General features: G+C 40.5%; 1 protein-coding gene across 8 annotated transcripts in view; it reads left to right on the forward strand.

The window, feature by feature from the left end:
• The window catches only part of gulp1a (GULP PTB domain containing engulfment adaptor 1a), a 54,308-nt gene that overhangs the window by 30,806 nt on the left and 9,491 nt on the right, over positions 1 to 14,011 (forward strand). For 7 of the 8 annotated variants that reach the window (XM_027021916.2, XM_027021909.2, XM_035523900.1 and 4 more), the window contains 2 exons: positions 6,358 to 6,430; positions 12,691 to 12,752. In XM_027021916.2, coding sequence (XP_026877717.1) covers positions 6,403 to 6,430; positions 12,691 to 12,752 — 90 coding nt within the window. In that variant the 5' untranslated portion in view covers positions 6,358 to 6,402. Of the gene's footprint in view, positions 1 to 16; positions 113 to 6,357; positions 6,431 to 12,690; positions 12,753 to 14,011 lie in introns of those variants that run through there. The other variant, XM_027021939.2, reaches the window with a different exon arrangement.

The raw sequence follows: 14,011 nt of genomic DNA on the forward strand, positions 1-14,011 counted from the left end.
CACCACTGCTCCGTGCAAGGAATGTAGGCTGCATTCACAAACAGTTTGCTATGTGATGTTTACAGCACAGTGAGCTGAAGTCCAGAGATTGGCCGTGTGCACGCATGTCAGTGTATGTATGTTTCCTGATTTGTTGTGTGGGTTTTTTTTTTTTTTGGTTTGCTTATTTTTTTTAGTGCTGGAATTGTAAGATTACATATGGATCAGATCAGCACATTAATTTACTTATGTTCTGGTTTTAACATTTTTCAGGACTTTGGGATTTGTTACTTTTCCACTTTAGTTACACTCTTGGAGTTGTGTACCTTAACTGCCTGTATCCAACTGGAGAATTTTGCATATCTACTTGGATAACAAAACCTCTCTGGGTATATTATTAAAGAACTGATGAGTCTTTCAGCTCCATCAAGTCAGCGGTGAAAGGTTTGGGGTTTTTTATCCTCAGGGCTGTTATCTGAACCCTTTGCCTGAATGGTTTGTCCTGTAATGTATGCATTTCCTGAGACAGTTCCTTTGTCAATTTGTGTTTCGTGCACAGCTTTGTCATAGGTGCTCTTACGGAAGGGCTTTTGGTGTCCGATTTAGTCTCTCTTCGTGACGTACTTTTTGATTTCAGCCCAGGACTGATTCATAGCTGCACCACATGGGTTGTGTGGCTGCAGCCAGTGCCAATCCAGATGTCTCTGTCCCTTCTCCCTGTATCAGTTAGATGTGCTCTAGTGGCCCGGTGGAAGGCTTAAAGCTCTCTGTGAGCCTGACTCATTCAATAAAGAAGGCATGCATGGCTGCTGACAGTCCCAGTGACGGGCAGCCCATCCCACGTGTCAGCCCAGATATAAACCTGATAATGTTTCCTGACAGGAAAATTGGGCTTTAGTGGACGTTGCAGTTCTCATTACACAATCCTTCCTTGCGAGAAATCTTCAGTACACATTTGTGAATGGTAATCTCCCAGGAATCTTTTGCCATGTACAGGTACAAAATGGCCTGTATTCAGGGCTTTGACCTTTCGTCCCATCACAATTATGCATCAGTAATGATTGCTGCAATCGACTGGTCGTCCTGTTTTCTGTTATTGCAACACTTTCTAAGTCTTGCATCGTAAACGCACCTGTTCAATCAAAGATGGCCACCATCCTTGTCCGTCTGGCTTGGCATTGCTCTCTCTGTGACAGCTCATATACAAGACACACACTACAGGTCTCATAGTTGTGCTCCTCATTTTTAGTACCTGGTCTGATGTGTTTGGCAAGCACTGATGAGTTTTCTCTGTACTGCGTTCCCTCAGCAGACACCAAAAAAGTTCCGCCCAGCTCCATCACGTTTGGCTTCTTTCCCAGAAATGGCATTTCCACGGTAATGCTGCTGAGTCACTCCCTGTCAACTAGTCAGCTAAGCCTCGTCGTCACGTCAGCGTACTCATGGTGGTTCTACTTGAAGTCCAGCAAAATGCAGCCTTTTAACTGTAAGCTCAGTTCAAATTGCCTTAAGGCCAAAATGGACTAAATGTTCAACATACTTTATGCCCCATCGAAGAACTGTTGATATGAATACAAATGTGAATTAAAAAAAAAATAATTTTTTTTGTTTCCTCTGTAACAAGAAGCATTTGACTTTGGCAAAGTCTTGCTTCCCATTGCCCACTTCTAGACCAATAATTGACTCCTTTTTTTGTGCCACATCAACTGTTGAGCATTGGCTATCAATTTTCTTTTAAGATGGACACATTAAAACAGACTGAAGTGGAGGAGAGGCAGTTCACAGTGTTGTGCTAATAGAGGCGTTTTGCGCTGCAGCTGTAGCAGACACAGCACAACTCAAAATGTCTTCAGCTCTCTTGATGCTGAAAAGCACTCCAAAGGGCCACGGCGCATCGTGATTACTGACGGCTCCACATCATCCTTAATAATGAATTCTTGGTACTTGAAACAGCACAATGTTATATAGCTTTTGGAGTTATTTTTCAAGGATTGGTTTCCATGAAATGCAAATGTAAATTGGGGATTGGTTAGCTCATCTCATTATCTTTATTTGCTATATTGTTATTTTATAAGCATTAAGGACTCTCTTTGGGTTTCTTTTTATTTGCCCTATTCTAAATACTTCTCCCCCCCTGTAACTGTCCTTGTTTATGTGGTAGGAGTGAGATTTGTACTCAGCTTTTATGAAAGTGGTTGGGTGCTTTTGGTCTTTTGTAACTAAAACACACATTCTGTCTTGTTTTAATTGTGCTCTTCAGAATACTATAATTTACTGGTTCTCTGTGGTGGAACGTCACAACCTTTGAGTAAACCGCAGCCAGCCAACATTTACAGATCTTCTGTTTATTTTGAAAGCTTTTATGTGATGTGCTAATTACATGAACATGCCTCAAAGCCAAGGGCACAGTGAGTTGGGGGTTTTTTTGGGGTTTTTTTCTTTCTCTACATTTTCTCCGTCCTGTCTTCTTAAATTAACTTAAAAATCCTTGTCTCCTTGATGATTTGTGAGCATTGCAGGGCTGTTAGCTAATGGATTTTTCATTGGTTGGTTATTAGAATTGGTAATGGTTGAACAATAACCTGATTTGGAATCAGATTCTGTGTTCCTTAATATAGCACATACTATTTTCGGTCAGTGTTAATTTTAGCTTGGTCCATTCAGCAAAGATATCCTGTTTAGCCTAACAGTGCTGTGTAAAACAGGTATTTAGCAGGTATCTGCTGCTGAGCAGAGGAAGACGTGCAGGTTCCCCATGAGTCTCGGTTTCTCTCGGGGCTTGCGTTGTGCTGTAACAGGAACATTCCCTGAAATCTCTGCCCTTGGCTTAGTCTTTAGGGATCTCCTATGTGATGCTGATTTGAATTGAACTGGCTAGGTTAAGGTGGTATCATGTACAGATGCATCTCAATAAATTAGAATATCATTGAAAAGTTGATGTCAGTAATTCAATTCAAAAAGTGAAACTCGTATGTTTATATAGATTCATTACACGCAGGGTGATTTCAAGTGTTTATTTCTTTTAATGTTCATGATTATGGCCTACAGCCGACGAAAACCCAAAAGTCACTATCTCAGAAAATTAGAATATTGTGAAAAAGTTCAATATTGTAGACTCATGGTCTCACAATCTAATCAGCTAATCAACGCAAAACACCTGCAAAGTTTTCCTAAGCCTTTAAATGGTCCCTCAGTCTGGTTCAGTAGGCTACACAATCATGGGGAAGACTGCTGACTTGACAGTTGTCCAGAAGGTTGTTATTGAAACCCTCCACAAGGACCCTAAGCCACAAAAGGTCATTGCTGTATCCAAGCATATAAATGGAAAGTTGAGTGGAAGGAAAAAGTGTGGTAGAAAAAAGTGCACAAGCAACAGGGATAACCGCAGCCTTTACAGGATTGTCAAGAAAAGGCGATTCAAGAATTTGGGGGAGATTCACAAGGAGTGGACTCTTGCTGGAGTCAGTGCTTCAAGAGCCACCACACACAGACGTATCCAGGACGTGGCCTACGACTGTCGCTTTCCTTGTGTCAAGCCACTCCTGACCCAGAGACAACATCAGAAGCATCTTACCTGGGCCAAGGAGAAAAAAGACTGGACTGTAGCTCAGTGGTCCAAAGTCCTGTTTTCAGATGAAGGTAAATATTGCATTTCATTTGGAAATCAAGGACCCATACTCTGGAGGAAGAGTGGAGAGGCACACAATCCAAGCTGCTTGAGGTCTAGTGTGAAGTTTCCTCAATCAGTGATGGTTTGGGGAGCCATGTCATCTGCTGGAGTTGGTCCACTGTGTTATATCAAGTCCAAAGTCAGCACAGCCGTCTACCCGGACATTTTAGAGCACTTCATGCATCCCTCTGCTGATGAGCTTTATGGAAATGCGGATTTCATTTTCCAGCAGGACTTGGCACCTGCCCATGCTGCCAAAAGTACCAATACCTGGTTTAATAACCACAGTATCACTATGTTTGGCCAGCAAACTCACCTGACCTAAACCCCATAGGGAATCTATGAGGTATTGTCAAGAGGAAGATGAGACACCAGACCCAACAATGCAGATGAGATGAAGGCTGCTATCAAAACAACCTGGGCTTCCATAACACCTCAACAGTGCCACAGGCTGATGCCATGCCGCATTGATGCAGTAATTCATGCAAAAGGAGCCCCGACCAAGTATTGAGTGCATATACTGTACGTACTTTTCAGTAGGCCAACATTTGTGTATTAATCATTTTTTGAATTGGTCTTATATAATATTCCAATTTTCTGAGATACTGACTTTAGGGTTTTCATTGGCCATAGGCCATAATCATCAACATTAAAAGAAATAAATGCTTGAAATAGATCACTCTGTGTGTAATGAATCTATATAATATACGAGTTTAACTTTTTGAATTGAATTATTGATATAAATTATCTTTTTGATGATATTCTAATTTATTGAGATGCACCTGTATGTAAGTGGATTCATGGCTGTTCAAGGTCAGTGGATGAAATGAAAGAGCGAAGTGTCCACGTAGCTGTGGTGTAAAAGAACACTGTTGTGGTGTCTTCTGAATGCAAAGCTGAAGTGCTGGTGTAAAAACACCAAAGAAGGTGTTGATGTGTGTACTGCTAAATTATTGTGAAGTCTGCCAGGTCTTCCAGAGGAACAGGATGTTTTGGACAGATGCCCTTCATCAGCTGTGCAAGCAAAGTGCTTCTTAAATATGTATGTATGTATGTATGTATGTATGTATGTATGTATGTATGTATGTATGAGAAGCACTTTGCTTGCACAGCTGATGAAGGACCTATATGAGAGTGTGCACCAGTTCTTTTAGTGCAGACTTATAAACTTATAAAGACTTATAAATAGACCAGTGGCTAATATTATACTTAACCACTTCAGAATTCTCCAGGACCCTATACTAATCTCCTACAAAAACATCAGACATGCTCGTCAAGAGTGAGATAAATTCAGACAATAACTGTGGTACTATAGCCTGCAACTGCTCCTAGATGTGCTACATTCACAGCCACTAAAATAACCCACTCTTCAGATATTACTGTGGGAGTTTTCTACATATCTTGCAAGAAATACAGTAATCAGCTCTATATTGGAGAAACCAAGAGAAGGCTTGCTGATCGGTTTGCTAAACACCTTCAGACCATCAAAATGAATGTCCTTTCCAGTGGCAACGCATTTTAAGACTTATAGACATTAATGACATTTCTGTTTGCATTGCCAGTTGTTGCTATGGCAGCAATGAAATTAGAAAATTCAAAGAAAAAGAACTGATCTACCATCTTGGAACTTTACAACAATGATTTAAAGATCTACTTTTTCATATAGAAACCAGCTCCTCCTCCTACTAATTCGGAAGCACTTTGTTTGACCACTGATGAAGGGCCGCTGCCAGAAATGTCCTTTTTTTTTTCCTGGAAACCTTGTGTACTTCACTACAGTTTTGAATATCTCCACCTCTCTTACTGCACTACACTTGTTACTCACCTGGAATCTGATTTTATATAATGTAAAATAAAGTAATTTAAAATGTAATATAAAAAAAATAAAAAGTTCATATAATATTAAATCAGGACTAAAAGAGTTACTGCACTAATAAATTCTGTCTTTGCAGGGTCAGTTTAAATGTCTCTTAAATTAATAGTTTTGGCTTTGTGAGCAGAGAGCTGAGGTACAGTAATGTGTTGTGGGATTAAATTAAGCAATTTTAATTAAAGTTTAACTTGCACATTGCCTGTGGGTCCCAACAGGCTGTGAAGGATATTTTAACGCAAATTTAATCTGTCAAAACAGGACTTTCAGGCGTCGATTTCTTGTGTAGTGAAGACAAAGGAAAATGAGTGGTGAACTCCCTTTGAACCCCATCTAAGACATTTTAAGATAGAGTTCTATGAAGTGAGTCAATAACTTGAGAAAGAAAGCTATCATTCTGTATGCAGCATTGAGCCAAAGAGAAAATATCTGAATCCATGTGTATATTTTGTTGCCAGCATATTGCATCTTGGTTTCTTTTTGTGTGAAGATAACAGGCCTGTCTATGAAACAGTATGCATTTGACACATATTTCATACAGCGTTTAAGTAATTGGTCATTCCTAATAGGTCGTTATATATTGGGGGGGGGGGGGGGACCTATTGCTATAATTTCTTGATGTTACATTCTGAATAATTTATAATTTCTTACTGGTTGTCTTTCAAACATAAAGCTAGTTCTTACTTTTAAAATGTATCTTGGAGTATCTGGACACATCATTCGGTTTTGTATTGTAGATGCCATTTCAAGCAGGGTGTTATCTCTATCTCTTTAAGACATCATAACATTTGTACTCTTTCTCGTGCTGACTCTTCAGTGCCTTTCCTCTTTCCTGCAGGTTAGAGTGGCACATCCTGGTATCTGAGCTCAAGAACTTTTCAGCATGAGTCGGGCATTTATCAGGAAGAAAGGTGAGTGCATGTGTTCAGTCTCTTTGGTCCCTCATTTCTACTCCTTTCACTCTGTCATTGCATCTCTGAATGTCAGGAGGACCTGCACGAACTGCCATGAAGATGCCAAAACCCACCCTAGAAAAATGTCATGTTGCATGCATGCACACACACACACACACACACTCACACTCACTCATATATTCTCTCTCTCTCTCTCTCTCTCTCTCTCTCATATATGTTTGTGTGTGTGCTCTCTGTCTCTGAATCCATCACCCTTTGGGGAGGGAAGTGGGTCAGTTTGACATGTCTGCACATGGGCTTGTTCCTCTCTAACAAATGAATGAATGGATTTTTAAATTAAACAGCTCAATTGCTTTCTGGCCCATGCTTGGGTCTCAGGTCACCACAGAACTGCTAATATTGCTGTCAGATTTTTTACTTGTTGTTTGTTTGTTTGTTTGTTTGTTTTTACATTGTCCTACATGTTTTGATGAAACAAAAGTCTGTCAATGGGACCCCTGTCCTCTAGCAGTTCACACCTCAAGATCCTTCTTCCCATGAATCTGAATGAATTTCTCATTGCAGTACACATCTAATATTTTTCATCCTGATCTTTGAACACATTTTTGTACATTTGCAAAACCAGAAAAAATAATGGTATTAACCCCCGCTTATTAGCCCCACCCTGCAGTGAAGCTCTGCTAAGACACGTTAACCTTGCGCCTTGCATAGATATCACTGCGGTCTTATATGCCTGCAAGGCAGCTACACACAGAGTACAATACCAGGAAAGCCATCAGGCTCGGGGGGGCCCATTCAACGAAGGACAAAGGTCCAAACAGTCGTCATATGACGCCACCAGAGCTGACATTTACCAAGAGAAGCGCATCGTTCTGTGGCCACGCATTCATTTGCACGTGCTGGCATGTGGGAGATAATGAGCAGGAGTTGTAATAAGGACCAAGCTGGAGGAGGTCGATGTGGTAATGTGGTGATGTTTTATCTGCATGCGTAACGCCTGTGGAGTCATCACATGGCTCATAGAGAGGAGGGAATGAAGTAGAGAGCTGGAAGCAACCATAGAAGGTTTGTGCCTTCTTTCTGCAGAATTAGCAATAAGAATATTAATGAGTTAAGCAGGAATGTCAAGATTAGCAGATTTGAAGACCAAACATTGAAAACATGATTCACGTTGCCTTACCATTTAATGATCTCATGAAGTCATGGAATTTGAACATGTTAATTATTGACAGGAAAGACATTTTTGATGATGTGAGCAAAAGTCAGAATCAACAGAGTGCAAAGGCAACCCATGTCTGCATGAGAGACTTTCTGTATTGTTCCTTTTCTATGGAGAATGACGACAACAAAGAGTTGAGTACAGAAAGAACTGGAGCGAGTCTCCAAATGCAGCGTTCCTTTCATGAGAACTCACTGACTGCAGCAGTTCTGGTAAACGCCTTTGCAGTTGCCAGGAGTGATGATTTTGGGCTCCAGCGGGACCAAAAGAATTGTTGTGCAGTGATGCGCCGTAAACCTCAACATTTCTGGGCTTCCATGTAAGCACCTCCAGTTCAGAGACATTTGTGTTGTGATTTACTTTGTTCTTCAGATGGATTTGTTTAGACATGGTATCTGGTTATGCAAACCTGCTAGAATCAAAAGTCCCTGAAAAATTATTCTTAATAATACTTTTAATGTGAGTTCATTTAATTTCTTCTACATTTTGAGCCCTGGTTTGTCTCACAGGGCCTGATTAAATTTAGAAAATCTTCTGATTTCTATGGAAATTTAGCTATTTAGTGGTACTAAAGGGTTGAGCAGGTTTAATTGTTGTTTATCTGTTAGATAGCAGCTCCTGCAGAGAGAAACTGCTTGTCTGGTCACAAAGGAATAATTGGCCCCAATGCCACCAGAAAAATAGCATACAATAACTGTGCATCCAATTACCAGACACAGAACATTAAATAGCTGCACTGCCTGTGATTTAGAGCATAATAAAAGCTAGTTTACAGCTAGCAGAGACAGTGTGAAAATTTCTGAACATGCTTGAATGTTAGTAATTTGTGTGGTCAATAATATGTTTGTGTTTTCTTGGGTTTATACAAAAGTAAATATTATTTTGGGCCAGAGTGGTCCAATTATTGCCAATATGCTGTTTACAATACTCATCACAATTACCCTATGAATAATCTCTGGATTATAGATGGCTTTTGATTAAACCATCATCATCATCATCATCATATAATCTGGCAACTCATTTGGTAATAAGAAGTACATTTATAGCACCCTTAAAACCACAAACTGCAAATGTTCCTATTCAGTGATGTATCTTAAGATGTTATGCATATAATAACAAGGGTCTCAGATATGTAGTCGCATGGCACCATTGTGATAGATTTAAAAGATTTTAAAGTGCCTTTTCGGCTATCTCTCTAAAGGGAAACGCTGTGTCCTGCAGTGATCCTTATCAGAACCTGCTCACCAAAACTATGGCAATGAATCATTTTGAAGTTTATCATAATCCTGGCATGATATTTCTGTTATTCAGACCTTCAGGGAACAGACAGAAGCACTGATCTGGAAAAAGAGGTGCAGGCTCTTTAATTTCTCCAGTTATCTGTTTTCTATTGCAGTGATTTGCTACTGTTTGGCTTTGGCAAAACGATAAGCCCAGAATAAGGATGGAATAATGACTTTATAATGATTGACTCAGTGAAATCTCAGTAAATCAGTGATTGTGTTGCTTTATGTAGAGATGAGCTCAGGTGACCTTATATCCGATGCTAACTAAATATTGGGCCATTAAGTTAATTTGCCATCTTCTCTTTATAGAGTTGGTTTCTACCAAAAAAGAAAAATGCTGCAAAGATTGTTTCTATTTGTGTCATCTCTTTGTGTTTATGTAAATGTGCGAACAGCTTTATAAAGGCCAAAGCTTAAATGTCATAGCAACACTTTGCTGTTGGGGGACTGTTTGTAACCTGTGGCATTTGCACTCGTGGTGTTTTTTCCCCTTTCATCTTCGTCGTTGTCTTCCTAAGCTTCTTAGTTTCCTTCTCCACTGTTTCTGTGTGTAGCACACTGGGGTAGACTTTCAGATGCAGCGAGGTTGCGTTTTTTAATCTTAATATGAGATCAGTACTCTGGGCATGCACCAGCACACAGACATGGGGAAATGTTCCAGTAACACATGTGCTCTTCCTTTGACCTAGGAATGCTAAGCCAGATTTGTGTGCCATGCGCAAAGTAGCTGAGGCAAAGTTCCATGTCTGTTGGCCCTGCTGGGTGTTTACCAGGCAGCGATTGAGACAGGGTGATTTGTGATTGATCTAATTAAGGCCAAGACATTGTAAATTTGTTACATATAATACACAAACACAGACACACTAACCCTTACAGGTTACTTCAGCTGTATCTGCTCAGTCTGTTCATTGCAGTCTAATTTTCAATCTTTCAGAACAGAGCAAAGAAATGTTTCATAAAGGATTTCAATTAATTGATGAATACTGCATTTAAATAAAATTGATCACATCTTGCTTTAGATACTGGCAGAGTTCTCTGTAGACTGAAATGAAAGAAACCTCTGTGTAGTTTCACTTCCAGACAAATGGCAGATTGTTTACCGTGCTTACTTTTGCTTTTTTTTCCCCCTTGTTGCTTCAAGGTTAAATTGTCCAGAAAATGTTAAAGTATGTTGTTGGCCAGTAACTTTTCTTCAGAGAAGATACTACTTTATTTACAGAGCAATTTTAGTTGTACCCTGGGCTGCTTTGCCCAATTGTGGGTTTGATGTGTCTTCTGCTCATCACAGCCCATGCGTGGACACTTTCTGACAGCAGCCATGACAGCCCTCATATGCCCATGCTGCGTGCCGTGCCGGAACGCTCCTCCAGGCACAAGTGCAAACCCGTCAATCTGGAGCTTCGTGTCGGGGCAGCCCCCTTGCCGCTGTCATGTCACTGTGCCAGCCAAGCTTCTTCCCTGGACTCGTCTTTGAATCGTTCATCATGGTTATGAGCTGTCACGGAGACATGGGCACGGACACCTGACCCGTCCGCTACAGTCCCACGGGGAGCAGTCTGCCCCACCCCTCTCCTGCATCCTCTCCCCTGATTGAGCTGGGTACTCTCCTGGATGCATGCAGCAATATTTTTGATGGTGAAATTGTACGATGGATATCCATTGGAGGTTTTTCAAGTAAATGTTTACTTCAAAATTATTTGAGGTTATTTTAAAACAGTTGTTGAAGAAAACTAGGCAGGCACAGACCTTAAGTCTGTTAATTGCTGTGCATCCAGAGATGGGGCCACAGTGATCATCTGTAATAGATTACACTCCGCAAGAGTTTTCTGAAACCAGATTAAGCTGATTCAAGTTGTTTTAAAATTTGTTTTCCATAGAGTCTCTACTGGTAGTCACTGGAAAAATCATCTCATGAAAGACAGAACATTGTGCTAACACTGTATATCCAAAGGTATGTGGATATCGCTGTTAGCGTGTCGGCCACATCCATTTCTAATGTGTGAAAAAACAAGCATAGAGCCATCCACTTTCTGGAAAGAAATATTGACTACAGAATGGGCTGTACTGAAGAACTCAGTGACTTTAAATGTCATCGGATGCCACCTGTGCAGCGAGTCTGTTTGGGATAATTTATTACCTGCTAGATCTGCCCCTGTAAGTGCGATTATTGTGAAATAGAAGCAAATAGAAGCAACAATTCAGTCACAAATCAGTAAACCTCGCAAGCTACCAAAGCATGACCACCAAGTGCTGAAGCATGTAGAGTGTAAAATTTGCTGATCCTTTGTTTCATCACCCACTTCAGAGTTCTGTACTGCCTCTTAAAGCAACATACGCAGAAGAATTGTGACTTGGGAGTTTCATGAAATGGATTTCCATGGCCAAGTAGCTGCATACAAGCCTATCACTACATGCAATGCCCAACTTCAGCTGCAGTGATCTGAGTCATGATGCCACTGGAGTCTGGAGCAGTGCATATATGTTCTGCAGAGTGGTGAATTGCGCATCTCTAACTGGCAGTCTGATGGGCTTATCTAGGTTGGTGGATGCCGGAAGAATGCCACCTACTGGAATGCATGATCTCAAAAGCAACGTTTGGTGGAGGGGGGTTGCAGTAATGTTAATACTTACAAACATGTTTCAGACAATTATATATTTCCAGATTTGTGGCAGTGACCTGGGGATGGCCCTTTCTCGTTTCACCATGACTGTGCACAAAGCAAAGTCCATAAAGATGAGCTTAATAAAAATGGTTTAATGAGCTTGGTGTGTGGTAGAACTCCAGTAGACTGCACTGAGCCATGACGCTGACCCCACTGAACACTTTTGTAGAAGAATTGGAATGTCAATTGTAAGCCAGGCCTTTTCATACATCAGTGCCTGACCTCACAAACAGTCCTTTGACTGAATTGGCAAAATTTCGACAGAAACTCTAGTTTTGTGGAAAGCCTTCCCAGAAATGTGCAGGTTGCAAAGGGGGGAAGCCAACTCCATGCTTTTGCAAAGGGATTTTGAACAAGCTCATATAGGTGTGATGGCAAGGTGTCCACCTATTTCTGGGCAAGTAGTATATCTTGTATAATGTTGTGCGTTTTGAGTAAAGCACTGCATTTTAAGCCATTTTCACCATCACAGACAGAGTCATGAATGAAATCAATGCACTGATGGCTTATCCCAGGAGGCCGCAGTGTGGTGTCTGGCTGAGCAATGTGTGTGACTTCTTCAATCACAGCGGGCTGGCTCTCATTCACACTACATAAACATTCGCTGATGCCTCCAATTTCATTTAAAAGCATTTCATGCAAATATGTTGGCTTTGGCTGTTCTTTTGAGCACCCTATTCTCACGCCCCCTGTCTGTCTTGTGGTGCATGTCAGGACTAATTTGTTTTCATGGTCTTTTCCAGACTTGTGAATGAAATAAAAGTAATGAACATGTGTCTTGGGGAAGGATTCTATGGGAAATCACTGAACTATTCATATTTACCTTTATTATAGAGTTTAGCAAAAGTTTTTCAGGACTTTGAAGTGCATGAATTTTATGTGATTGCATACTGTCACTGACTCCAATAATACCTACATATATTATTGATGTTATCATTTGGTCTCATTAACTGAATTAAACAAACACAATAATCTGTCCTCCTGACCTTGTGTTGGAGATTGATCTGAATGCTCATTTGAAATCCTTCTTAATTTGCAGTGTATACTCTACCCAGCTTCCCCACTTAATTTTGTTCTGTCTTTTTATAGATAAATCATGGATGCACACTCCAGAGGCACTGGCAAAGCATTTTATAGCATACAATGCCAAGGTATGTATTATCAACCTCTGTGGAATGGTATGGCACCATTTCTATGAACAATTTATTTTTTTAATTAACATTAAAAGTGAAGTATTTCATGCATTTGACTTAGCCTGTACTTCATTTTAATTGTGAAGTGCAGCATGACTGCTGTTTTTTTATGAACTGTGCTTATGAAATGCAGGACCGCTTGTATGATTTCCTAACGCGTATCAGGTGTCGGGCCATGTAAGGTTAATGATGACACCAGAATAAGATCCAGAAACCACTGTAATAACACATATGTGTTTGCTATTTTTGCTTTGCTTTGGCAGAGCATTCAGCAAGTTTGATTTATATATTTTATGCCAGACACTTGCTAGAAGAAATGTCCAGTGCCAAGATCCTATCTGTAAAAAAACTGGCATTGTGTGTTAGATGATAATTGTAATGAAATGTCTGGTGCTGACATTCCACAAGAACCTAAAAATTGTGTTATTTGTTTTTCTGATTGGACGGTTTATTATCTGTTGAATGTCATATGTTTCATTTATGGATTATGGTTTATGGAAAATTACCTTAAGCATGAGAGAGGCACTTCAGATTAAACTTTTTTTTTTTTTAAATGTTAGTTTTGTACAGAATGTTAGCAGTTCACCTCTGTTATTATTATTATTTACATAGCACCTTTCTCATACTCAGGGATGCTTTACAGATATATAGTAGCTTTTACAATCACTCACTGAGAAGCAGCAGCCAATCTGAGCACAGCATACTCTCACTCAGAAACCACAGTCCCCTGGGACTGAGGGGGAGGAGTCTAAAGCCAGGACAGAGCACCAACTATCACTGGACATTATATATATACACACATAGATCCTATCCATACAGGACAAGTTTAGAGTATCCAATCATCCTAACCTCCATGTTTTTGGACTGTGGGAGGAAACTTGCACAGACACAGGGAGAACATGGAAACTCCACCGAGATAGAGACTCAAACCCAAGGCCCTAGTGCTGAGAGGCAAATGTACTAACCACCAAGCCACCATGCTGCCCAGTTGTTGTGAAAACAAGATGCATTGCTGATGGTAATGCACTAATCGTCCAGGGCAGTGTCATTATGTCTGCTGTTCGCTTTATGGCTATGGTGGCTCAGCAGTGAAACACCTGACTGTTATCACCTCTGTATCTGAGAAGAGGATCAAACAACAACACAAATAGCATCTGGTTTATTTTTTAAGACCAGGGACCCAGTCAGACAGGCTGAGTGAAGGGATCGATGCACTC

The sequence above is a fragment of the Electrophorus electricus genome, chromosome 2 (genome assembly GCF_013358815.1).
Source record: "Electrophorus electricus isolate fEleEle1 chromosome 2, fEleEle1.pri, whole genome shotgun sequence".
Classification (NCBI taxonomy): Eukaryota; Metazoa; Chordata; class Actinopteri; order Gymnotiformes; family Gymnotidae; genus Electrophorus; species Electrophorus electricus.